Genomic DNA, 25389 nt, shown 5'->3' on the forward strand with positions numbered 1-25389 from the left:
TGTTCCGCCTCTGTGAGATGCCTGCAGGGATTGTTTCAGCGTCCCCCCGGTGACAAGATGCATCGTGCTTCCTTCCCAGTGTTTCCAGGGACAGCAGCACCTTAGCTCTGTGGGTACGAGGGAGGAGGGCAGTGCACGCAGCACGCTTGCGGGGGTCCGGCCGCTCCCGCCGGCTGAAGGCGTGTCAGCGCTGTGAGGGGGAGCTCATCCTCGTGCTTCTCCCGGTGCTCATCCCGGGGCGCTCCAGGAGCAGCGGCCGTCCGGGCCCTGGGCCGGAGCGGGCGAACCCCGCGCTCCGGGATTCCCTCAGGGAATGACGTCCCGGCGTGCGGCCATTGGCTGCGCCGTGGCGAGTTCTCCATTTATGGACACATCGGCGGCGCGGGGCAGCCCCGGTGCCGGCCCCTCGCCCCCTCCGGCCCTCACAGTGCGCCGCCGGCCCCTGCACCGCGCCGCTGCCCGCCCGGCCCCGCCCCGCCGGGAGCTGCGCGCGCGGGGAGGGCGGAGCTGCTGCCCCCTCCCCTCCGCCCGTCCCTCCGTCCCGGGGCGCCGGCGTGTCTGGGCAGAGCCGCGGGCAGCACAGCGCCGAGGAGCAGCGATGGTGAGCGGACAGCTCGGCAGGGGGCCGAGCGGGGCCGGGGCAGCTGTGGCGGGGCCGGGGCCCGCGGGGCAGGGGCGGCGGGAGGGCGGCTGTCGTGTCCCCCTGCGTCCCCTCGCGCGGTGCCGGGAAGGGGCCGCGGCAGCGCTCCGTGTCCCGCTCCTGGCCAGGGAGCGGTTGTGTAACAGCGCCGGCCTGTGGAAGCCGGGCCATGCCAGGCACTTGGCGAGGGCCAGCGGCTGCCGGCCCTGCAGACCCGGGTCGGTGCCTTCAGTCTCGTCCCGAACCCGCTTGTCCCATCGCGGGGCGCGGGCAGGGCCGGCGCCGCCTGTGGAGCGCGAGCCGCGGGTGCCGCCCTCTCCCGCCGCTTGGCTTCGGAAGGTTTTGGATGTTGGTGTCCTCGGTAGGAGCAGTCCCCTGGCAGGGGGACGGGAGCAGTACAACAACAGGTGACGCCTCTGGTTCAGAGGGCGCTGGCCGAGGGCTCTCGGCGGACAGAGCCGCAGCCCGGCCCTGCGGTGCCCGGCGCTGCCGCCGTGCCGGGGTCGCTCCGGTGCCCGGTCCGGCGGCGGGAGCTCTCAGGTGTGCTGCAAAGGCGGCTCCCGAACCCGGGAGCTGGGCACCGCCGCTGCTGGGCTGTGCGCTGCTGGGTGTCATGAGGGGATGCGATGTCAGGAAAACATCTTCGGTGCTGGACTGAGGGAAAACTGAGGTTCGCAGGTGAACCTGCTTCGCCTTTAGTAATTGCCTCCTGATGATTGATAATAGCTTTCATCCTGAGGTAACCCAAATAACGATTATGTCTACCTGTTACACAAGAGCTAAGAACAAGTAGTGAAGAATCCTATGTGGTAATAAACTAGGCTAAAATCCATAACTTTTAAACAAGTAATTTACTTAAAAATTTACTCTGTTCTAAAGCAGAGTACTAAAGATCTGAGTGTTAAGATACTTGAAAAACTTTTGCACTATTTTTGCTAAAGCTTAACTAAGGTTGAGATTTAAACTAGACTGACCAACCTAGTTCTTGTGTATTCAAAGCTTCACTCCGAATACCTTTTCAAGGATGTCTTTCTTATTGCCATTGCCTCTGCTTTGACTTCCTGAGGCAAGTGAAGTTGGACCTGGTTACATCTATGTGGAGCAAGATCTTTGCTTTAAATAAAGTATTGCAGAAGTTAGGAAACTAAAACTTCTCTTGAAGTCAGGGATAATGATACCAACTATCTCTTAAAAACTTGGTTTTGGTAAGGAGCTTTGAATAAGATAGGTGCTTGTCTTCCCTGGGGGCTGATTGTTTTGCCAGGTGATTCAGATCAACTCGTTAGACTTAATCTTTGCTCCTCAAGTACCTGCTGTGTCACAGACACCTGTGGCACAAATGGGCTCCTTGGCGGAGACTGGGTCATTGCTTACACTGCTGGCATGTTAAATGGGGTTGGAAGTCTTTGTTGCAGGTGCCTCAGGTGTGTCTGCCTGTTACCAGTAATACTTTGAAATCAGTGTATTAGTTGATCTGCTGTGGGGTCCATTCATTCCTTTTTAATGAAATGTTTTAATCATTTTCTGTAAATACACATAACTAACTGGCAGCATACTCCGTGAGATTTACTTTATCAAAATAAGGTAATTACTTTCTTCCACAAGATACACTTTGTAGGGGTGTATTCAGACAGTTATTCCCTAGCTTTTAATTTAATACTTAAAAGTACTTTTTCACTGTGATACCTCAAAATTATATGAATTGCATTTTTAGATTATTGGTAAGTAATTATTACAACAAAACTAGAAAATAATGTTTTTGAAAGAGCTGCTTTTCCAAATAATTTTGCCTAAACCATTGTTTGATAGTCATTAGAAGGTAGTATTTTGTAACTTAGTTGGCAGAAGGATTGCCTGGCAGGACTTAGAATGACTGCTGATGAACATGAATCATGCTACTAATATCCTGAAACTTTATACCCATTCTCTGTGCGGTATAAAAAACTCACATTATTCCCCTTATTTTTGTCTTAACAGTTTTGATGTCTGAAGGGTGAAAGAAGCTGAGTGTTGCAAGTGTTTTGTGTTTTCTAAATCGAGTCTTTTCTGCCATCTCTTCTTCACTGTAGACCTCAGAGTGACCCTTTCCTGTTTGACAGGGTCCCCGGTGCAGGGTGCTGAGTTGCCACTGAGTGACACCAGGTGCTCTCGGTGCTTCTGGGGCCATCTGACCGAGCAAAGCAGATCCCAGTGTCACTGCTCTGTCCCTGGTGCCTTGGCCACTCCCTGCCATGGTGCACTGCCCCGCCCAGCTCACCTGGCACCCTGCAAAGCTCCCTGCACTTAGCAACATGTCTGCTCCTTTGGCTGGTTTATTTTTAATCCAGATAGATAGATGTGTTACGTTAACAGGGTGGTTAGAGGAGGAGATCTGCCAGCATGGAATGGGTGAGCTGTTCCATGGCTGTACGTGGCAGTACAAGGTGGGAATGAGCAACAGAGGGGCAAAACTGTAGTAAAACTGACAAGACTAAGGAACATCTGGCATCTTGAAATTTTTCTCTTGAAATGCATCCACTTTGTGTTTCAGTGTTTTAAATTCAAAATAAAAAATCCTCAAAGCCTCTAACAGCTTAGCTGAAGCTTTTAAGTCTTCAAAAACTGGGTATTTTGTCAGTGCCAAGTAGTCCCACTCCAGTGAAGGACTCTATCCATAATATTCAGGAAGCCTCATGGTGAAACTAAGCTGGAACATGCTTGAAAGGGAAGCAGGAAAGTCTGCTGAACTTTATGCTATGTTATGTTATACTGTGAATTAGAACCTTCATGTTATGGGGTAGTTCATGGAGATGCATTGGAGGATCTGGAATTGGATAGAGAATCTGTATCACATTACAAAAATTATCTTGGACCTTTGATTTAAAGTAGCTCTTTAGTCTTCAGGGAGAGATTGTTCCCCTGAGTACTGTCAGCTGGCTTTGACTCTTCTAAAGATAAAACTTTGAATGTCAATCAGCAAGTATGTTCTCTAAGACATAAACTGCTGCTATATTTAGAAAATAAGCCGACCACAAAAATCAAATAAATGCTCCACTCCAACAACAACCCATCAGTGATCAACTTTGCCTGCTTTTGCATAATCTCTGTTCCAGAGAACTTCTGCCGAGGTTTTGTACCAATTTGTTGGGCAGAGAAGGGAAAGCTCTCAAGAGAAAGCAGTGTCTGGATTAGCTCACAAGTTGTTGAGCAAACCAGGGTTGTCCAATATACTTAGGTTAAAAAACCCGATGTGTTTCTATGTTACCTTTAACCAGTATTTCAGTGCTAAGCAATTTTCTGTAACACTGCAGTCAGTATGTACATTTTATCTGGGTGTACTTGGTGTCTTTGTGGTTCCATCTCTTCAGCAAGGACGGAAGGCTGATTTTTAAAAGGAAACATTTTTATAGCAGTTTGGCATCAGAAGAGGGCAGATGTTTATAGCCCAGTCCAGCAAGAAGCTGAGGATGTCTTGATTCCATGTAGTGCCCATGAAAGTCTGCAGAAATGACTGACTGGATTAGCCTGAGGGGACTTGCTGGCCTTTAGGATTCAGTTCTGAAATAGTGAATGTGTGATGGGAACCGGGACCTTATACTCCATTAAGTCTTTTTTTCCTGCAGGGAAGTCACAGGCAAGACAGTGATGCTTCTGTATGTGAAGGGTGCTTTTCTGTCTGGTGCTGCAGACAGTAGCCTCAGCTCAAACCTTGCTTTCTGCCAAGTGTGCAATACTAGGGAGGGTAACAGCATGTGCTTTGCGTTATGTCTAGAGGTGCATTAATGGAAAATCTTCAGCTGGATGATGTTTCTTTCTGGCTTATATATAAAATATACTAAAACACAGTAGCATTTGATGTGTTTTGTTTAGGCTTGCATTGTGTGCCTGCTTGTTTTTGTTTCTAGTTTAGACCTCTAGAATGATTATGGATATACTGTGTATGTTAGAGCATTTTTCAGAAGACACTAATGTATGCAGAATGTTACTCAAATACAACTTTTGCAGCTGGAAACTGAACCTGTGATTGTGTATGTATGTAGATCTTGACTAATTTTCTCATCAACTCTTTTGCCTCCCAGATATGTTTTTTTCTGTTCTACATACATAACAACTTGTGATGGAAATGGGGTGGCAATGCTATTAGTAGTTTAAACAAATTATTTGCATCCACTTTTTCTTAACTTTAAGGAATAACATTCACCAGTCTCACTGCCTTGTTCTTAAGGCATTGCTGCACATGTGGCATGGGTGAAGTTAAAATGAGTTTTGTCATGGTTAGCACATGGAATGTTAAACTTTTATGAGTTTTCAGTAAAATCTTAGTAGTGTTCCCATCTTAATATGGAAAGTATGCTTGCTACATTGCTCAAAACAGTAAAAAGTTGTACGTCTCTTTACAGAACTGTTATTATCATCTTTTGTAGTAATTTAAATTAATTTGACTTCATAAATACCAGTATATTCTCTTTTCAGTTGCAGGAGTTAGTCAAAAATTGTCATTGATCTAAATAGTCATATCTTGCTGTATCCAAGATACATTATAAAGAATAAAAGTTTTAGTATTTCTTATTTCAGCATCAGGATTATGAAATTCCTGTGTGTTTGGATTTGTATTCTAATATAGTCTGCATGTATGCATTAATGATACTAACGTATAGAACGTGTAAATAAACATCTTCAGAGTCCCAGAAGAATCCTTTGTATTAATAAAGCCTAACTTAGTTGCTGCATGTTGTGATGAGGAAGGGAGCAAAAAGATAGGTGTCTTTTTCCCTCTTGGGCTCCTAGCTTTTACTTTGCCAGGCTAACCCTGGGAGTGAGTTTCCTGTAGTTGCCTGAAGAGTTCTGACACAGGTTATTGTAGTTCTGCTGATGGAGACCAGCCTGGGACTGGCCTGCAAGTTGTCAGGCTTTTGTTTACCCTTTGGTTCTAGTTATTGCCGCAATAAATGGCTTATAAATGATAAATTCATCTGCTTTCCTTTTCAGTTTAGTAGAGCACTCTTGTAATGCAATCCTTCAGTCTGCTTTTTTTAAGAAGCTGCATTCCAGATGTAGGTGGTGTGTGGCTACTGAAAGGCATTAAGAACTGTGTTAGAAGGGGATTTTGCACCTAATTAACAAGGGTTTTGTTCTGGGAGTTAACCGTGCTAGACTAGAAGCAGTAAAATTGAAGCAGTTTTTGGAACTGGGAGGAGTGTGTTTATGTGTGTGCTACAAAAATAAGGATTTGGAAAATATTTCAGTTCCTCTGCAAGCACAGAAATCCAGGAATAGGCTTTGGTAAGAAAGGATTGGCTTGCATTACTGGTAGCTCTTTGAATCAAGCCACTTTGTACTATCTAAACTCTCCCCATTAATATAAGCAGGAAAGTTTACCTCAGCACAAAAGGCTAAAATTTCAGGGAAAATCATATAAAGGTTCTCTCACACATTTTCTCATCTGTTGGAGGCCGTTCACTTCTTCACTACCTATGGTCTGCCAAGGAGCTTCTCTGGTTGATGCTGGTCACTAGCAATTGACCAGCATTGTTTTCAACTCTGATTGAAGTGGATTTTTGTACTGCTTTGTATGGAGAAGTGTTCCAGGTGTATGGGGTGCCTGCTGACTTTTGGAACTGCTGAAGTCAGAGGACTCTGGATAGCTGTAGTGTGTTGTTTGGCTTTTATCATTTCTACTATGGCTGTAAAAGTATTTGTAAACATCAGAGAAATATGGCAGGAAGTAAACAGGAATTTTCTCTCTTCAAATGAGAACTGAGAGCTGTCTCTTAGGACTTGCTCAGACGTTCACCTCAGTCCCCCGTGGTACTCCTGGGGCAGCTTGGGTGTGAGGAACTGTAATTTAGTCAGACCTTCCTGGGCTCGATTCAGACTTTCCCATCTCCTACTCCCTTCCCCACATTCCTGAGATGCCAGTTACTGTCCTGCCCAGGAAGTACGGTTGTCACTCCTCCTGACTCATCCTCATCTTCTAGCTTTCCTATCCTCCACCTACTGCTTTCCTCCCTCACTTCAGAGCTGTGACTACCCCCTGGGGACGCCAGGTGTGCAGTCAAGTCCTGGCAGTGCATGGGATCTGTTCTCTCTGCTTGACTGAGTCATTGCTGTGATCAGAAAAGGTGTCTTGGTCTACAGCTTTTCCACACACTGAACCTCACAGGTGTTTTCTGCCCCTTCTGTTGAATATGCTTCAAATAAATGTGTAAATGGATTTGGGGTTTGATGGTGTCCTCTACACAAGGAAGTGCATCTAAACCCAAGATTCTGTAATGTAAACAGCCTAGGAAGAAGGATGGTCAAGGTTTTTTTCCAAAGACACAGCAGCATTTAATTGATACTAAAACCATTCATGGATTGGGTTCATAAATTATAAAGTGTAATTTTTACAAAATTCTGAATTTAATTTTTTTAAGTTGAAACTGAAAATACTTCTTTAATCAAAAGAAATGTAAGAGCTGACAAGGAAAGCAGTGTTGGCAATTGGAGCATGAGTCAGAGCTATCAGAAGTGATGCCTATTGGGAAGCCTACTTACAAGTGCTTTTAAAGTACAAAGGCTTATCTATTAACATAACTTACTAAATGTGAACTTGAAAGTTAAAGCCAGATATTAGCAGATCTTGAGTATACGTCTGATCAACAGTGTCCTGGAAGTGTCAAAAGGATTATAAAATAGGTCTGGTGCTCTGCTGTCATGTGTGTGATTTTTCAGCTTCCAGAAGTGTCTGGTGAAAGCCACTTCTGGCTTTCAGGGGATCAGTGCAGTGGCTTTGGGATGGAGTGATAATAGATGTTTTTCTTTAGACTCCTTCAAAAAAAGGGGACATAAATAGTTTATGCAAAAACATGTGCTTCTAGAAGCTATTTTCATGCTTTTTTCAGCAATCTGAAGTCTAAATTAGAGGTTTTGGTTGGCATCCTTCAAAGAGGATTAGCAGTCTCGTAGTGACTTGCTGCACTTGTCCCTGTACAGGAAGTGTGGGGCTTTTTTTCTGTGCCAGCTCAGAACCACTCACTGAATCACTGTCATCAGCTGAGCCTGAGTTTGTAACCACTTCTTGGTCAGCCTTGTCTAATTTAAGTGTTGAAGTCATACTCAAGTCTGAACAATGCAGCCTGATACCCTCAAAAGCCAGCACAATGTTTTCAACAGCTTTAAAGTCTTTCCTGCTTGTGTCTTATAAAATATGCTGCCTGGTGTTTGATCTTGCACCCTAGGACAGTCTTCTGTTTTCAGTCTGACATTCCACAACATTTGTGAGGCTTTAATTCTAGGCAGTTTACCAATGCACACTGCTATCTTTTGCAGTGATTGATGTCTTTTCCTGTGCTTTGAGTTGGATATTGCTAATAGCACAAATACAGAAAGATGGAAATTGGAACCTCTTGTTAGTAATGTATTTGCAGTGCCAAGCAGTAGTCAAGAACTTGTCTCATCTTGTTTTGGTTTGGTTTTTTTTCCTGCCTTGAAGGATACAAGTCTGCACAAATGCCTAAGTGCTTCCAAATTTGCTTTTGCAATAACTTCCAACCCTGTGTTATTCACAGCTTTGTGAAGAAGTGTGCAGATGCAGAGTGTGCTTTACGCTGCCAGCGCATTTGGAGTCCCTGGGCTCTCTGGTAGCTCTTTGGTGTGGAAGTGCTGCTGCTCTGAGGGGTAGCAGGAACATTCCGAGGGCAGAAGTTTACCTGGATATTGTGAACATCTTTGAGCTGCTGTGCTGCTTCTGGCACACACTGTTCACCTCCTGATCGCTTGGGTTTTGGACTTACTGCAGGTGTTTTGATGTATGAACCAAAAAATACTTCTTTTGCTAACATGAGGCATATTGAAGGAGAACTTTTGTTAAACCTAATCTTAAAAACTATTTCATGGGACTCAAAGCAAGTGCATACTTTTAAGTATTTGTTTATTCTTTCAGTATTTGAGGAGCGTTTGTTTTGTCTGTTTATTAATTCTGAAAGAATTTGTTTTCCTGTACTGATGCCCACCTGTATTCAGTACATACCTAAAGAAAGAGAAATGTGCAAAAGTATTTATAACAGTAACTGAAAACAGTCATACTACAGGTAAATTAAATGGGGAATTAAAAATGTGGTTAGATTCATTCCAGAAAGGATATAAAGCTACAAGCCCACCCATTCTTGCTTTTAGAGCACAGAGGTATAAGCTGTCTACATAGTCTGAAGTAGTAGATAAATCTATGGTATCTTCTGATAAGGCAAAAGAAACATGGATTTTGTGTAATTATTTCTGCTGTATAGCTAAATATAGATTGTTTTTGAAGGAATCAATGATAGGATGCAATCATCTAGGAAAAAATAATGAGTCATGGGAATCCATAGTTATATTAGACCCTTTTATCATACTTCTGTATTTTTTGTTGATTCTTGATAGTGTAATTTTTATGAGAGCAGGTTAAATTAATACACTACTTCTGTCAGGAAACTTCTGATATCTCTCCTACCATAATTTGAATTAAAAAATTTGCTACAGTGAAAGCTGATATATGACTAAGCATGATTTTGTTACATGTAGCTTCTGTAGCATGAAATATTCCACTTCCCTTCTAAACTTGATTTGTTCTTGAATTCTGAATTGGCTGAATCCAAGAAAACAAATATTTGAGTTGGCCAATGCAAATATAGTACATCCACTAAGAACAGAATCACTTCAGCTGGATTTATTTTCTCCACTTAAAAACTGTGCCTTACTTGCAGTCATGTTTCCAGGACTTGATGCTCTGTTGTTGGTAGTCTCCAAAGCCTTTTTCAGTGCTTCCCCTCAAGTATGCACTGGGAACCGCTATATTGGTTAGTAATTGCTAGGTTCAGCAAACCAAAGTTTCCTACAAAAACATTCCGGTCTTTGCAGTGGAAAAGCAAAAATAGCTTCTCAGAGTAGGGCAATTTGTGTGTTCAGTTTTTGAGGGGATCCTGGCTGATTTTTTGTGTATCCTGCAGGACTTGAGTAGACTGAGGTAAGGTGCCTTTTTGGAATTGATTGGCCCTGGTGGAGGGGAAGCATGTGCCTCCTGCTATGGAGGAGCAGTGTAAACCTGCTAAAAAATTGGAGAAGAGCTAAAAATGCCCAATTCTATCCTGAGCTGTACCCAGACTGCTGGCCATTGTTTGCTCTGCTGTGGCTGTTGGCTTTGCAAGCATCTCTTCCTGCTTTTTCCTGCGGTAGCTGGGAGTTCCTGATCCCAGCTGCCTGCAGCCACCTTTGCTGGAGCCCTGGTGGCACTGGCACACAGTGCTGCTGTGAGGAGGGACATTCTCCTCCCAGCTGAGCTGGGACTCAGCAGCCCTTGGGCATTTAGGGGCCAGAACTTGCCAGTGGCTGAGGGCAAGGTCCTGCCAGGAACAGAGGTCAGAGCCCTGCCAGGCACCAGGGACTGTATTGGTGATCCTCATTAGAGGAAGAGACTGCCAGCAAATAGAGGTTGGAGTAACTTCTACAGACTGTGCTGTTTGGTATGGTTTTTAAAGAAGGGTTAGACTTGACCCAGGGAAAAAAGTGAACTGGGATGTTTTGTAACAAATCCTGTATGAGATCCTGTTATAGCTCCATGTATGTCTGTGGAGGTCTGAGCTGAGGTCTGGCCTTTAGTGAGCAAAATCTTGAGCTCCATTTGAAGCAGAATTGGGAGTGGGCAGAATGACTTCATTGTAGGAGAGGCCACTGCTTTTGCTGTTTTGCTGTGCTTTAGTTGTTTTTTGTCTCAGCATTGAGTTGCAACCACAGAGTTCAAAGCGTGAACTGTTTTCAGATGAGAAGGAAAGCAGGGATAGGCCTTCAGCAGAGAAAGTCAGGTCAGAAGTGTACCTACAAGTGAAAGAAGACTTGGTAGTACCTGAGTATCCAGTGTCTGAAACTTGAGATAACGTTGAGTACCTGTTTCTAATGACTGAGCCTGGTTTCTTAAACAGCTTAGATATTTGTCTATAATTGTCACTCTTGTCTCTCAGCATTCTGTAATAAATATCTGCATAGCAGTAAAGGACTAGATTCAGTGTATTGGAGAAAATAAGAATTTGCTCAATTTGATACTTGCTTTAAATAACAAATCAGCATATATTCTGGTATGTGGTCAGCAAAACTTAGATTTGATAAAACTGAAATGGCTTCTGTTGTGATTTTTAAAAGTATATACAATAAAGGAGATTAATCTGATCTAGCTTGAAGCTGTCTTCAAGCACACAGAATATGTGTTCCCTGTAGCCTCCAGTGACTTTGACCTCAGTCTCAGGAATATGTAATGAAATGTGAGGCTACAAAGAGGTTGAACTTCAGCAGCACAGAGAGAATGGTTTCATTATTTCACTATTGGTAACTGGTAGTTCTAATGTTGAAAGGAGTACTTGGTTTGCCAGTACCAGTGTCAGTAACTCAGCTGACTGCTACAGGAGTCTTAACTGCTGCTCCCATGAGTGCTGTTTGTTAAAGCTTTTCTAGTGGTAATAGGAATTCTGGTTCCAGGGTTCTTAATGCCTGAAATACCAGCACACCCAGTCCACAGAGACCTGATCTCAATATGCAGAGTAAGTTCATGACCAGCAGTGGTTTCTTCCTGTCGTTTGTGTTTTTATTCTTGGTACATTCTAGGAGCACTTGAGAGGAAGTGGGGCAGTGGCTGCTTATTCCCATATTTGGTATTCTAGACAGAATGGACATCCTAAAGGAGAGAGGTAATCCAGTGTTCCTGGGCATCTAACCTGCCTCCATCCATGGCTTAATCCTGGCAGAGTCTCAGGGGTCCATTTCCTTGGTGGCTGTGCATTGTGCAGTTTCTGCCTGGAGTTACAGTCACGGTCAGTGGCACTCGTGGGGGCCCCTAACAGAGGTGGGCCTGACTCTTCACAGTACTAAAAACTTGTATTTACATGGTTGCAAATCCTTGTTCTCCAGTGGAGCTTCCCTTGGTCTACACATTAGTAGTGGTGTATTTTGTGTTGTAAAGAGTTGGAATTAGTGAGTGTTACTGAGTACTTTGGTGAAATGAGCACTTAAATATTTAACTGTGGAAAAGGAAACAATATTTAGAACATCAGCTTACTTGCATCTCCTAACCTTCTCCTTGGTATTTTTTCTGAGACTTTTACTGGAAAGGGCTCAATCTTCTGTACAGATTTAGGGGTGAGGAGGGAACCCCAAGCCCTAAATCTGCTTTCTTAAATAGTCACTATTAAAGCTATTTGGGAAAGAAGCAAATACGATATATTTCAGAAAAGCATTTTAATCACTGACAGTGTAGGCACTGCTTGGTGCTGGAATAGCTGGTTACCTTATCTGCTTCCATGCAATTCACCAGTAAAAAGACAAACTAAGATTTACCTTTTTTTGTTCTTAATTGCAGCAGTCTATACTTGAACTGAGACTAAATATGTTCAGCTGCATGTGTCAGAATGGCTGAAATGAATCCTTTATGGACACAGTCTTGACAGAACTAAAACCCTCCAGTTCTGAATAAGAAAGGAATGTCTGAAAACGATCCAGAAGACTAGAACGTAATACAGAGTTTTAAATCCCTGTTTCAGTGCCACAGGATAAGTTTATAGACTTGAACAACTGGTTTTTTTCCCGGAGCTGAGCACTTCTTTTGGGAAGAGGAATTTAAGAGCTGTTTATTCTGAAAAGAGGCTTAACGGTGTGAAAGTTGACAAGTGCTGAAGCAAGTCTGTTTGGGCTGTACTGGCAGTACAGGCTGTACCCTTAGAGTATGGGCAGGTGCTTCAGAAACCACTGAGGATGCTGTGATGGATGTTCCCAAGGTGGTAGTTTGTAACGCAGCAGTGTGTGGTTACCACAGTTAATGAATTAGTCATGAAGAGCTATTTAGTCTGACACACCTCGAGAGTGTTCACCTGCTGAAATCAGGTTTTCTTTTGTTCAGGTAATTTCTCAATGCTGCAGCAGGCTGAGGTGTTTTTGCACCTGAGGCCATTAGGTGGCTTTTTCACTGGACTTGTCCCATCTGTGGGTCTATTCTGAGACCAGAATACATTTAAAATGCAGCAGTAAACAAACTTTACCCTGCAGCCCTGCGGGGAGGGGGGCTTATCTGAGTGTGGCTGGAGCCCAGTCTGGGACTGGGAGGGACAAAACAAGCAAAACTGGTCTTGTCAGTTTGACTGTGACGAACCGGTTGTGGTTTGTACTGGGTCTCTGATACTCAAAAATGGTTAAATGGCTCTCAACTTGGGGGGTGGGAGTGGGGGGGAGACTTCAGTCAAAAACCAAGAATACCAGTATTAACTTTGACTGTTCTAGAAGCACTTAAGACGCTGGGGAGTTCTTCCCAGTCTGCACTTCAAAATATGTAGGTGGAGAGTCAGTAATTGTCATGTTAACTCCCTGTGGTGAGGTGGCTGTGGTCATTCATTTTACATCTGAAGCAGACAGTGTATCGGGACAATATACATTCTTATTTCAAGGTTATTTTGCCTGGTAACTACACTGACATCTTAAAAGTTAAAAGTCAAGGCTGTTATGGTGTTTGTTTTGTTTTTTTTTTTTTTTTCCTGCAAGCTTTTGAAAATATTTTATAATCCTGCTCTTTACAGGTGTGGAGTAGTTGGTTAACTTTAAAATACTAATCCTGTTGCTGTTTGCTCATTGATAGTGCAGGTGTACAAACAGGAAAAGAAAAAAAACAAAGGGGAAATTAATATCATCTGATTGCTAAAACAAAGCAGCTCAAATTTAGTAGCTAAAATTATGTTCAGGCTGGTGACAGGATACAGTGAACAATGAAACTACATTCTGTAGCTAATTGTGTCCTTTTAGGGCTTGTTTTGGAATTGTACTTGGCCAATTGAAACTCTTCAGGGGAGTAGAAGTCAGCCTCATTTAAATGAACCAACCTACTTATTTTGCATCACACCTCAATGAGATGCCTAGGCTCTCATTTTTCCTTCTTTGTATTTTTGAAGACTTTGAAATATATTCAAGAAATAAAACTAATAAATAAAACTAGTTTTTGGGGTTTTTTTAAGGTGGTGTTTTAAGTCAGGGCAGGTCAGGACACAAAGTATTAGAACTGGCAGATGGGGGGAGTACTTTTCTGTTGTTCTATCCATTTACTACTACAGCTGTAGTAAAACTTAAGAGTTTTGCATCCTTATTCCTGTTCTGCCTTCCAGTCTCTAGTGTGACAATGGGGGAGAGCCTCCCCAAGTACCAAAGCTGTGCAGAGCCTTTGTGATCACTCTGTGGGTGTTGTTTTGTTCTGGTGTCATTTTAATAAGGATGGAGTGGGGAATATATCTCAGGCATGTCCCTAACTGCTACCATGGATTGTGTTGTGGAGCTCTTCTAGGAGCCTGAATTATCTATAGGGTGAGAGAGGGCTGGAATGCTCTGCTGGTTTTGGCAGATGATACGTGCAGACTACACTGTGCCCCCTGTGAGGGAAATGGGACTTGGTCCATAGCAGGCTGAGTGACACAACTTTCTCAAACAGGACAGAGAATAAGGGAAATAAATCTTAGAGGGGATGGTGGGAGCCTCATCTGGTCCAGGCAAGCTGCTTCCAATTTCCATGTGGAGTTCTGCTCCTTCAGCTCTACCTTAGTAGTGCTCTTTCCATCTGTTTATAAGCCTTTAATATTGCTGATGGAATTGGTTCAGTCTGACGCCTTCTGTGATTCTAGCCTCATACAGGAAATGTCCTCTTACCCACAGATCAGCAATGTGGCTTTGAAATACCTGCCTGAATCTAGTCTTAGCTCTCACCCTCTACAGTTGCCTTTCTCATGCCTTCCCTTCTCAATCTTTAAGTCTCAGCAAGCCTTTGCAGGGGTCTTTTGTCTTCAACTGCAAATACCAAAGGACATGCTCCTTTCATTCTCATTTCTTTACAAGCTTTCAGAGTGATTTTGGGGGTTTATCCCATAAATGTTATCTGTAATGATGTAATGTGATGTCTAAGTTATGCTTTTACTAGTAGTTCTAAACAGGTTTAGGCTTGCTCAGGCAATGGTGTGTGTAAACATTGGATCATTTTTCTGGTCCTTTTTAAAGTGCAGATTTTCCTGGCAGTACATACTACAGGGAAGCTTGCAATGAAATATGTTGTATAAAGGCAAAGAAGTTCTGTTTTGTACTTTGCAGTAAGGTCATGGAGATGAAAATGCGTGTACATTTGTAATTCATGAACATGGTTATGTGAATGTCATCTTAGTACTTTTATCTTCATAGTAGTCCTTAAAGCTACTGCTGTCAAATGTTGGACAATTTTCAAAGTGCAATAAAAGATATCAATAATTGGTACATTAGCACTAAATAGGCAGAACATCCCTGAGGATAACTCTCTGGTAGGAATCTGTGGAATAGCTGGTGTTGGGTATTGCCTGTAGCCCACAGACAACAAGTGTGTGTTAGAAGATACAGGAAAGTGTTTCTGTCAAGCAGGCTGTCACTGAATGATTTAAAATGTAGAGCATTTTTGAACCTGCTGTCAACACTATCTAGAAGCAATACAGCTGCCTTACAACTGGGCTCAACTTGTACTTGGAAAATATGGCACCATTTTCCACCACAAATAACCAAAACCTCTGACACTTCACTTGCAAGGTTTTGTCCCTTTTGACAGCCCTTCTGCTAAACTGGCAATTACTGACTTATCCATGATTAAATTACTGCTGTTGTTCTCTAGAAATCTGGGCTTTACCTGATGCTCTGCCATGCAAGTGGTATGTAGATCAACCCTTGCTAAACATTGAGATTTGACAGGAGCAAATTGCAAAGCAAGATAGCTGCAGGCTGCCTCCTGTTCCTCTTGCTGTGTTTCAGCAGGAAAAAAATTATTCTGGCAGCCAGACATTGCAAAAGGAGTATGCAGAAGCACATCTGCTTATCTAATAGTCTGATTCTTTAATCTACAGCTTTTAAGAGATGCTTTCATTAACTGGATGAGACATGCTTAGCTACATAACATAGTTATTCAAATGGATGTTTTGTAGGGGAAAGAAAAAGGCACAGGCAGATGGCTGGGATGGTTGAAGATCATCATACACATGCCTGATGTGTGATGTATTTTTTCACTGTATGATACGTAGAGCTGTGTGTGGTTTGTAGAAAACAAGCTTTTCTCAGTGATGTGCTCAGGTTAATTTGAAGTATGCTGATTACCCTGGATGTATGTACAGACTGGAGAGTGAGAGGCTGGAGATGAGCACCATGGAGAAAGGGACCTGGAGTCCCTCCCTGATGGTGAGTTGAACATGGGGGCAGCCACGAGGGCCAGGCGTGTCCTGGGGACATCAGGCCCAGCATCACCAGCTGGACAAGGGGGGGAATTGTCCTGCTCTGCTCTGCATTGGGGCAGCCTCACCCCCAGTGCTGGGGCAGTTCTGGGCACCACAGTATTGAGCTGTTTGAGTGTCCAAAGCAGGGCATGAAGATGGTGAGGAGCAGCTGAGGGCACTGGGTCTGTTCAAGCTGGAGGGGACCAAGGGGAGAGCTCACTGCAGGTACAGCCTCCTTGGGAGGGGAAGAGGACGGGCAGGCACTGATCTCTTTGCTCTTGTGACCAGTGACAGAGCCTGAGGGAATGGCCTGAAGTTGGGTCAAGAGTGGTCTAGTTTGGACATTAGGGAAAGGTTCTTTACCCAGAGGGTGGCTGGGCACTGGAACCGGCTCCCCAGGGCACTTGTCACAGCACCAGCCTGACAGTGTTCCAGGAGAGTTTTGTCAACACTCTGAGGCACATGGTGGGCTTCTTTAGAATGTTCTATACACAGAGCTGGACTTTTGTGGATCCCTTCTAACTCAGGATATTCTGCAATTCTATGGCTTTAGCAGAGCTTTTGAGAATGGGAATTAGACTCCCAAACCTGTGTTGCTCAGAGCTTCAAATCCCACCTGATTTACCAAAAGGGCTAAAGCATTCCTTGTGTGCCTTGGCTCCCTTTTCCAGCACGTGCCTTGAGTGCTGTGGAGCACGGTGCCCTCGGTGGGCCCCCCTTACCAACAGTGCTGCCAGCCTGGCAGGATGGGAGCAGTAGGAGATGATGTGGCTGAGAACTGACAGCTTTTGCCTGACTTCACTCCTGGTTTGCAGCTGCCTCTAAATGCTTCACTAATGTGTGAAAATGTGAGAAATGCAATCCAAAACCAAACAGTCTTTTCAGTAAGTTAAACTGAAATGAAATCAATAGACATTTGAAGTATTAGAATAAGGTTACAGTACTGCATATAAAAACTTAATAGGAAGCTGTGAAGTGGGGTTATTCATCTACCTATTAAAAAGCCAGACTAGATGAGGCATTCCAGTGCACAAAGGCTTTGGGTTATGTTTCTGCATTTAAGTGCAATAGAAACCTACAGTAGGGGCTATTTTGTGTTGTTTGTAAACAACTTAACAAATTTCAATAAAGAACAGTTCCTGCCATCATGTTCTTTTTTATTTTGAAAAAATGTAAAGAGAAAACCCTGAGGTTTTCCTTAACATAGGTGATTCTGATAGCTTTCATTAATTGGGTTATTAACAAGGAGTGAGTTTGAAATACTAAAAATTGTATTCTCCATGGCAGCATAGCAAACAGTCACAGATTGGTTTGGCTGCTGGCAGCCTTCATACCTTGTTTGTTTAAAAAAAAAATCTGGGTAAGGAGTTCCTCTGGTGTTGTTGGATTTGGACTTATTTGACTTAGTTTTGTTGATACTCTCTTGTCTGTGTGTAAGGTTATCTTGGAAGATATTTGAAGATCCAGCTCTATAAGGTGTGGAACAAATTGTCCTTCATTTCAGTGGGACAGATTAGATGGAATCTGTAACATTGGGTTTCAGATAGTATCTGAAATGTGCAGACAAGGAGGAAAACAAGATGTGTAGATTGTGTCCTTTTTTTACATTTTTTTTTGGAAGGACACTATCCTTAAAAACACATAGGCTGCCTCAAAATTGTCTTTCCTTGCAGTCTTGCAACTGGTAGTTGGCCTAAATACTTTTTGCAGAAGCAAATGGTTTTCTTCTCAACAAAACTTTACTATGTAAATAAATCTGGCAAGTTATTACAGATATCTGGATATTTCATGATTCTTTGTTCTTTTTTAATTGTGTATTCATAATTAGAAGAATTTTGATTTTGAAAGCCTCAGTGAGTTTCAGTATTTTAGGTGTTGAATAATTCATTATGAACTTTGTTTACACACTGTTTATGTCCCAAACAACCTCAAGCAACTTATTAAAAAAGACTTTACCACATTCCTTTATTCAGAATTATCCTCTGGTTAATTACACTTGGCAAAATCTATGTTTATGGAGAGACTGGTATTCTGCTGAGCCTCAGTGAGGGATGCCAGGATTCAAGTCAGGATTGGGAGCTGCCTGCTCTGGATCATGCTAGGGAACCCCTGAGCCCTGCAGAAGCCAAAGGCCAGCTGAGACAGGAATGAATAGTGCTCACAGGTAAAAGGGACAAACCCAGGCAGCTGGGTAGCAGCAGAATAAGAGATTGATCTTGGGCAAGTTGAAAATGGAACAAAACTCTTGGTCCCTTGCAGCAACTACAGTAAAAGCCCTGGAAATGTGTCTGCAGGTTTAAGATTATTCAAATGCTAATACAGCATGTTCAGCCCTTAGTCAGCATTGGGGAAGCCTGCAGAAAGTGTCAATGTTTTTTAAGAAGTTGGTTTTGGCATTGCTCCTGGAATGCTCCCAACATTTCTTGTTTTCCTTCTGATTCTCATTCTGACTTAGGGGTGCCTTAGTGTTTCTAGGTCAGGTGTGAGGAAGGCAAAGGAACAAGTATGGAAGGAAACTGTATTGGAATGATTTGTCAAAGCTCATGAGAATTCTGCACAGAGTAGTTAGGAACAAGGTGAACTGCAGTGGTACCTGCTCATGGAGTCTGTGTGTCCCCCTGTGTGCCTGGCTCCCAGCCCTGCTGCTCAGTCAGGGCTGTGTGGCAGCACTGCCCCCCTACCTGGTACAGCCTAAAGGCACAGCTACTGGCATTGCATTTGGGTTGCTCTTTTAGCACTTAAGATTGTAATTCTCTTAGCCAAGATGGAGTCAAAGGCAGCATTTATAGCATGGTTGAAAGACTTCTAGCTTCTCCCGTGGTCCTGACCAGGTCGTAAGGAGTAGGTTGTTTATGAAGCTGTCATGTAAGCTTAGAGAAAAGCTATTCAAATGCAAGATACTTTGTAAGCCAGAACTTTGTTTTAAAGAAACACAAATTTGGCATGTACCACGGAATGTAGAAAAAGGTAAAGTTGCTTTATGGGCCTCACCAGGGTAATGAATTGCAGCAGCCAAAAGTGAAAGGATTTTGATAATCTGAGCATCTCTTCATGTCCAGGTTGTTTGGGATGGAGGGAATGAGAGACTGTTCACTGAATAGCTGTCCTGTCTGAATCAGAATATTATGCTTAGATGAAAAAGTAGTTCAGTTGCCTTTATTTTATATTTAATTCAATATTATTTCAGTTCATGTGGGTTTGAGTCAGAGGTCTGAAATTGAATGAGTCCAGAAGTTGAAAGCAAGGTACATCACAAGTTTAATGTGGGTTTGTGTAAAAGTGCTGCAAGCCAAAGTCTTCAGCCAAAGTTCAGCATTTGAGACTTAAATAGTTTTTCTTCATTATGCCAATTTTGAAGCCTTGTGATTTAGCTTGAATTGCACCTGTTCTGGGTTTTCATTATGAAGTTTAGCATTTTGCTAAACACATAGAAATGGGAAATTAAAGGGAAAAGAAAATGCAGCATCACACTGCACCACTACAGAGGTTCTTTTAAATAAAACCAGGCAATTGATCTGCAATGGTCTGCAGCAGTTTATCCTCAAAGCTGACACTTGGCTCTTTACTTGGTTTCCCCTTTAAATCGTTGGAATCTTATGTATACTTCTGATGCTGATGCTGAATTGCAAGGTCTAAAAGACATTTAAATTTGGTTTTTTGCGTAATACTGCCAAGTCAGTGATAAAGTTACAGGTTTTGTGAAACAGCTTCTTGGCTGGCATCTGTGCTCACAGCATAATTATGCCAATACAAGGTCTATGAGACTGAATCTAATACATGTTCTGATAGCATCAGTTTCTCCTAGCAAATGGAGGAAGAAGGATAGTTTGTAAATAATGTGTTTGTTCACATCTTTGGTAAAAGCCTAGAGTTACAAAGATAGCTAGATGTCCAAATTAATTTTTTGTTAGCTTTCTTGATTCAGGAATAATTTGAATACTAGACATTAACATTAAACAGTCTCACATACTTAAAATAAGACTGTTAGGAAATGGTTGTTTCTGTGTTAAAAGCTCTTTCATAGACCAATAGGAACTATCACTGTAGCTATGAAGTGAACTTCTGCTTAGAGTTAATAAAAGAGGAATCCTGGGGAGGCAGAGATCATACAAATGTTGGTAATACACAGCCCAGATAATAACCATGAAGGCCAGGTCTCCTAGCTGTTGATGGTTGTCTTAAAAAAATGTTGGGCCAGACACTTTTTATATGTCTCCATGAAAAACTGTGGTGTTCACTGCAGTGGAATGAATGCTTCATATTTGCAGTGGGTTTCTGTGCTTCCTTTTCTGGGATATCAGCTTCACTGGCAGAGTCCAGTGAGCTAGAGGAGATCAAGTATATTGATTTTTCGTTTAATTTTCTTGGGTGACTTGTATATTATTATGGCAATATGACAGTCTACAGAGCCAGGATACAAGCCTAATACAAATTAGACTAAATAATTTGAAGCATAGGATTTTAGAGGAAGAACTTTAGACAACTGTATGAAATCTTAAGCTAGCTGGGTTAATTTAAAAAAATGTTCAGAGAACAGCATTCTTATACAGATTTGAAAGTTACTGTAATAAAAGCAAGTGAAGTGAACTATCATATTGATTGAATGACAATAAGTCAGTTATTCTATACAACTGGAGCGTTACATGCTGGTTTTTTAATGTGTTTCTTCTCAAAGCTGCCGTGGACTGAATAGTCAAAGCTGCTTTAGAAAATTATTGAAATGACGTGTATTAGCTTTATGAATAATGTGCATGTGGAAGATGAGAATCTGTCTGTTATGGACATTGGACACTCAATGGGACCTGCTTGCCCTGGCATAATGTAATTATTAATTAAAGTAAAAACAATGCCCTGACAAAGGATGAATGAAGCTGTGCATGAGGTTGCCTCCTGACAGAGGTGACTGTACAGCTGAGAAAGTGGATTAGTATCTGCTTGAGAATTCTGCTCAGTGTGTGAGATTTGTTGGGTCTGATGTTTACTTCTTCTCCCAAGATTTTTGCCTCCTGTTGGTTTTTGATTAACTCTTTGGCAGTTGAAGTGAACTTGTAAATTTGGTCCATTGGCAAGATGTAACGTATTCCTGAGGTGGAATGCTCAAACAAATTCTTGTTTGTATTTATGTAATAATTAACCAAGGAAACGTCTGTATCTGAATACACGGAAATAAATGCTAAGGTTGGATTATTTTGAAGTTAAATTAAAGGTTTAGTCAACATATCAAATAGTCTTATTTCCCACAGTGTCTGAAGTAAAATCTGATTTTTGCACGAGTATTAAACCATGACAACTCATAAAAGGGACTCGTGTTGGGCCACATGCATGTTACCACCCAGGTACAGACTCTGCTGTAGGTGAGTGAGCACCACTCCCTGAGCCTTTCCCTGCTGCTCCCAGTTTGTGCTGCCAGAGGTAAACAGGAAGCTGCTGCCCTCCTGGAGCTTTTACTCCCTTCACTCAGCACTCTGTGAAATTAAAATAAACATGGAAAGCAATTTTTGCATCAGAACCTCCCCCAGGGCAGAGTTCCTCCTGACCCCCAAACGCGCTCCTGCAGCCGCTGTCCCGGTGAGAGGAGCTGCCAGCTCCTGTGCCCCGCGGTTATTGCTGTGAAAAACGCCAATCACTTGTTTCTAAAATTTTAAAAGTTTAATAGTAATAAAATGGTTATAAAAATAGTAATACAATTAGAGTAATAATGATTTGGACAATTTGAATTAGGACAATATGAGACAACAGAAACAAAGAGTTACGGATGTCCGGGTACCTTTTTCTGGGCAGCACAAGCCCGCAAAAGGACCCACGTTAACAGAGGATTAACCCTTAAAAACAACAGCCTGTTGCATATTCATACACCCCATACATGATGCATAAATTCCATTCAAATACAGGATTCTGTCTGGTCATCGTCAACTTCTTCCTCTGAATCTTAACAGCACCTTCGAGGCGGGAAGAAGTTCGTTTCTTCTGATAAGAGGGCAATAAATTCTTTTTCTCTGAAAGATTTAGGTGCCCTGTGGCTGTTATCTCGCTACAAGTCCTTTCTTTAAAAAAGTATCCCACATAGCATAGTTTCTATTTTAACATTTTTTTATAACCTAAAACTATATTTAACACACTAATTAAGAGAAATAATACAGCATTACTTTCTAACATAACACATATAATATTAATTTTAATATTTGCGAAAAGCCAATCACATAAAATCCGCATTTTTCACATTGCTGTGCGGGGAGCACTCCTGAGTGAGCAGGAACCTTCCAGCTGTTGCCTCCACATCCCACCTCCCCTGCCCCTGCTTCTGGGGCTCTCTCCTTGTGCAGGCTGCCCCTGTTCAGAAACACACTGCCCTGAGCCCCACATCTGAGCACAGCCCAAGAGCAGAGTTCCCAGCTCTACCAAACATGAAATAGACGTTCTTGAAGCCAGCGACTTGGGAAAATCCTGTGTAAACCTAACAGAATGCATTAGAATTCTACAAGCAGGTCTGCGGCAGTTGAGCTCTTTATCACAGGCTCCACCCTGGTACACAGAGCACTGATTGTCTTATCCTGCCCCACTCACCCCTGTTGAAACTATGCATACAGGAGCGAAGATCAAAGCAAATACCTCAAAAATAGGTGAACTTGAAACCCACGACCACGCTAATGCCCAGGTTAAGAATTAAGCATATCTTATTTGTGGTATCAGAACAGTTAAATGTTAAAACTCTGAGCAGTGCATAGCACTAATAAAGTTTGGTGATGTCAGCACAAAGGTGCTTTTTGGTACATGCTGTTGAAAAAAGTTTTGGCCACAGTTTTTTGCTGTGTTGCAGCTTTTGCAGTTTCATCATGCCTGTTGCAATAAAGAGTGGTTTTCTTTAGCCTGAACTGCCGCAGGCATGTGACTACATGACAGTCTCCACTTAGAAAAAAATATCTATATTCTCTCCGGTTTGTAAATAAGTTCAGAAAATGGCTTTTTTTAAAAGGAAAAAAAACAAAACAAAAACAAAAGAGACTCAGCTGTAGTTTTTCCAAATTATTTTAAATTTAGTTGTTATTCAGGGGGATGATTTAGCCAATGCTTATTTTAGAAATTAGTCTTTCAATTTTTGTGGAATTGCTACATACTGTTACTCAACTAAATCAAACTGTTGGCATAAAAACATCTTGTTTGGTATTCTTGGTTAAAAGCAGTAATAAAATAAGGTCTGTAATCTGCCCAACGTGTTGTGTTCTTACAATCCAATAATAATTGGTGATGACAAATATACCCAACAAAATGTAGATGTTCAATAATTGCAATAATTTAATAATTGCAAAAATATATTTATCCTTCCATCCTTAAATGTATTTATCCTTTTATCCTTTCATCCTTCAGTGTTGTTTTGTTATCAGTTTAAATGCTAAGTAATTCAGAAATATTGCAATGCTCTTAATTTACATTCTGCATAAATTAAAAAAAGCAAAACCTGCAGCTAAAGAATAAGGCTAAAAAAGTAATTTTTCTTTTCTTCATATTACTCTGCCCCACTCTGTTTTCTGGAAGGAGAGCACTGTGGTGCTGGGAAGGGGTAGAGGGGAGTCGGGGCTGGGCAGCCGCTGAGCTGCAGTGGCAGATCGCTCGGGGAGCTGCAGCATCCATGGCTTTCGGCATCGATGGGAGCTGCCATCCCAGAATTCTCCCTCCGGGGGGACTCCGGGGGTAACCAGGCGTTCCCAGTGAAACCCTGTCAGTAAACCCAGTAAAAAAACCAGGTGTTCCCAGTAAAACCCAGGATTGTCAGCTGCGGATGCTGCCGGGGCAGACCTTGGCCTTAGGCTCTCAGGGTGCTGTCCCGCAGTATCGCTGTGATGAGGAGACAAGTGTCTTCATTTTCCATGCACAGAAGGGAGCAGGAACGGCTGCGGCCCTACAAAGAGGGCAGTGACTGAGCAGGGAGGAATTCACTGCGGTCATTGGGGCCTGATGGTCTAAAGCTGGGTGCTAAAGCCTGAGATTCCAAAAGCTGAGATGGGGCAGGGGAGCGAGTGTTGACATCAGCTAGAGCAGGACATGGCTGGGGTGGTATCTTTGTAATGTGAAAAAATTGGGTTTTACTTGGTCGGAAATTTTCCCCCGGCACCAGCAGAGTGCAGGAAGCCCAGCATCCAGTGCTCCCCTCTGCAGTGCGTGCTGAGGTGCTGGTCCCACACGTGGAGCCTCTGAGTCACATTGCTCTGACATTCCTCCCTCTGGGGAGCACATGGGAAACTCCCAGTGGACTTCAGTTTATTACTTACTTGCAGGATGATCCAGGAAAAATATTTTCAGTCTTCTGCTATAGCAGAGGCAGTGGCATGTTGTCTGAATCTTCTGATAGAGTTGCCAAACTATGTTTTTCAATTAAAGACCATAATAATTTTACATGTGAGGTGTATGATTGCTTAAACCCCTTTGAAACCTATCTTTAGTGAAGAAGAGCAACACACATAAAATCTTTATTACACTTCAAGGATTGACAAAGCCAAGATGAAAATATTTGTTGTAATTTATCTCGTACATTTCTTAGATTGTATGATAGGTATATGCAAATGTAAACCGCATGTACAATTCACATATCAAGAGTTAGTGTGTGTGAATGCTGCTCAGTGCAGTGACTGCAGTGCAGGGGGGATTGTGGTGCTGTATATGCCCACAGATACATGGAATAAAAGCTGCTATTGCAAGGCAGCCAGGGCCTCTACTGCTCTACCAGTCCCAGGAAAGCTTGCTGCTCCTGCCACAAGGAACAAGTCAGACTTCAAACAGCTCCAGAGACTGTTCAATAAGTGAAGTAAGACAATAAATATCGAAGAGCAAGTCAACCATATTAAGTTGTTAACAGTATTGCATTTCCTTAGGAAAGGTATTTCTTGGAACATCAGGGCAAAGCCACCCAACAAGCTGTGGGATAAGCAAATAGGAGTTCACAGTTCATTAACTACTTCCCAGTATCTGCCTGCAGTCTCTGTAACTTGTTTCAAAATCTTAGGCCCTTTGCACGATCCGCTTTTGAGCTTGTTCCTGTCCTTACTTTTGTCTATCATGTCGCTGTGCCTTATTAAAAACAATATTTCAGAACTTCTAGTGAAAATTAATACTGATGCAACAGATTAGCCTTGTGGTTAAATACCGAAGTAACTTCTATTCTGGTAATGTCCTGTTACATATCTTAGAAGAGCTTATCTTAGAAGAATGCCAGTGTAGTTTCTGACTCCTGAAAATGAGCATGATGTGTAAATCCTGTAGACTCCCATGCTCTCATAACTCCTGTTGTGTTAGAGTGTGCATTTGCTGTCCAGGTGAGCAGGCTCTGGTTGCTGCCACATCTCCTCCTCCCAGCCCTGGCTGTCCCCTGGCTCCAGAGCCCGGGGCAGGAGGTGATGGTGGGGAGCTGCCCTGGGGCCAGGCCCTGCTGGGGCAGCAGCACCTGCACAGGAGCTGATGGGAGCAGGTGGTTGGGCCACTGGATCTCCTGCAGCCTGGAACCAGCTCTGGGGTCCGTCCTTC

General features: G+C 42.8%; 1 protein-coding gene across 1 annotated transcript in view; it reads left to right on the plus strand.

The window, feature by feature from the left end:
- The first annotated feature begins 298 nt into the window (after window positions 1–298).
- The window catches only part of MYO1E (myosin IE), a 76746-nt gene continuing 51655 nt past the window's right edge, over window positions 299–25389 (plus strand). Inside the window, 3 exon segments of the mRNA XM_066559106.1 lie at window positions 299–534; window positions 536–587; window positions 590–601. Of these exon segments, the coding sequence (XP_066415203.1) occupies window positions 314–534; window positions 536–587; window positions 590–601 (285 nt within the window). The 5' untranslated portion in view covers window positions 299–313.

The sequence above is a fragment of the Molothrus aeneus genome, chromosome 13, assembly GCF_037042795.1.
Source record: "Molothrus aeneus isolate 106 chromosome 13, BPBGC_Maene_1.0, whole genome shotgun sequence".
NCBI lineage: Eukaryota > Metazoa > Chordata > Aves > Passeriformes > Icteridae > Molothrus > Molothrus aeneus.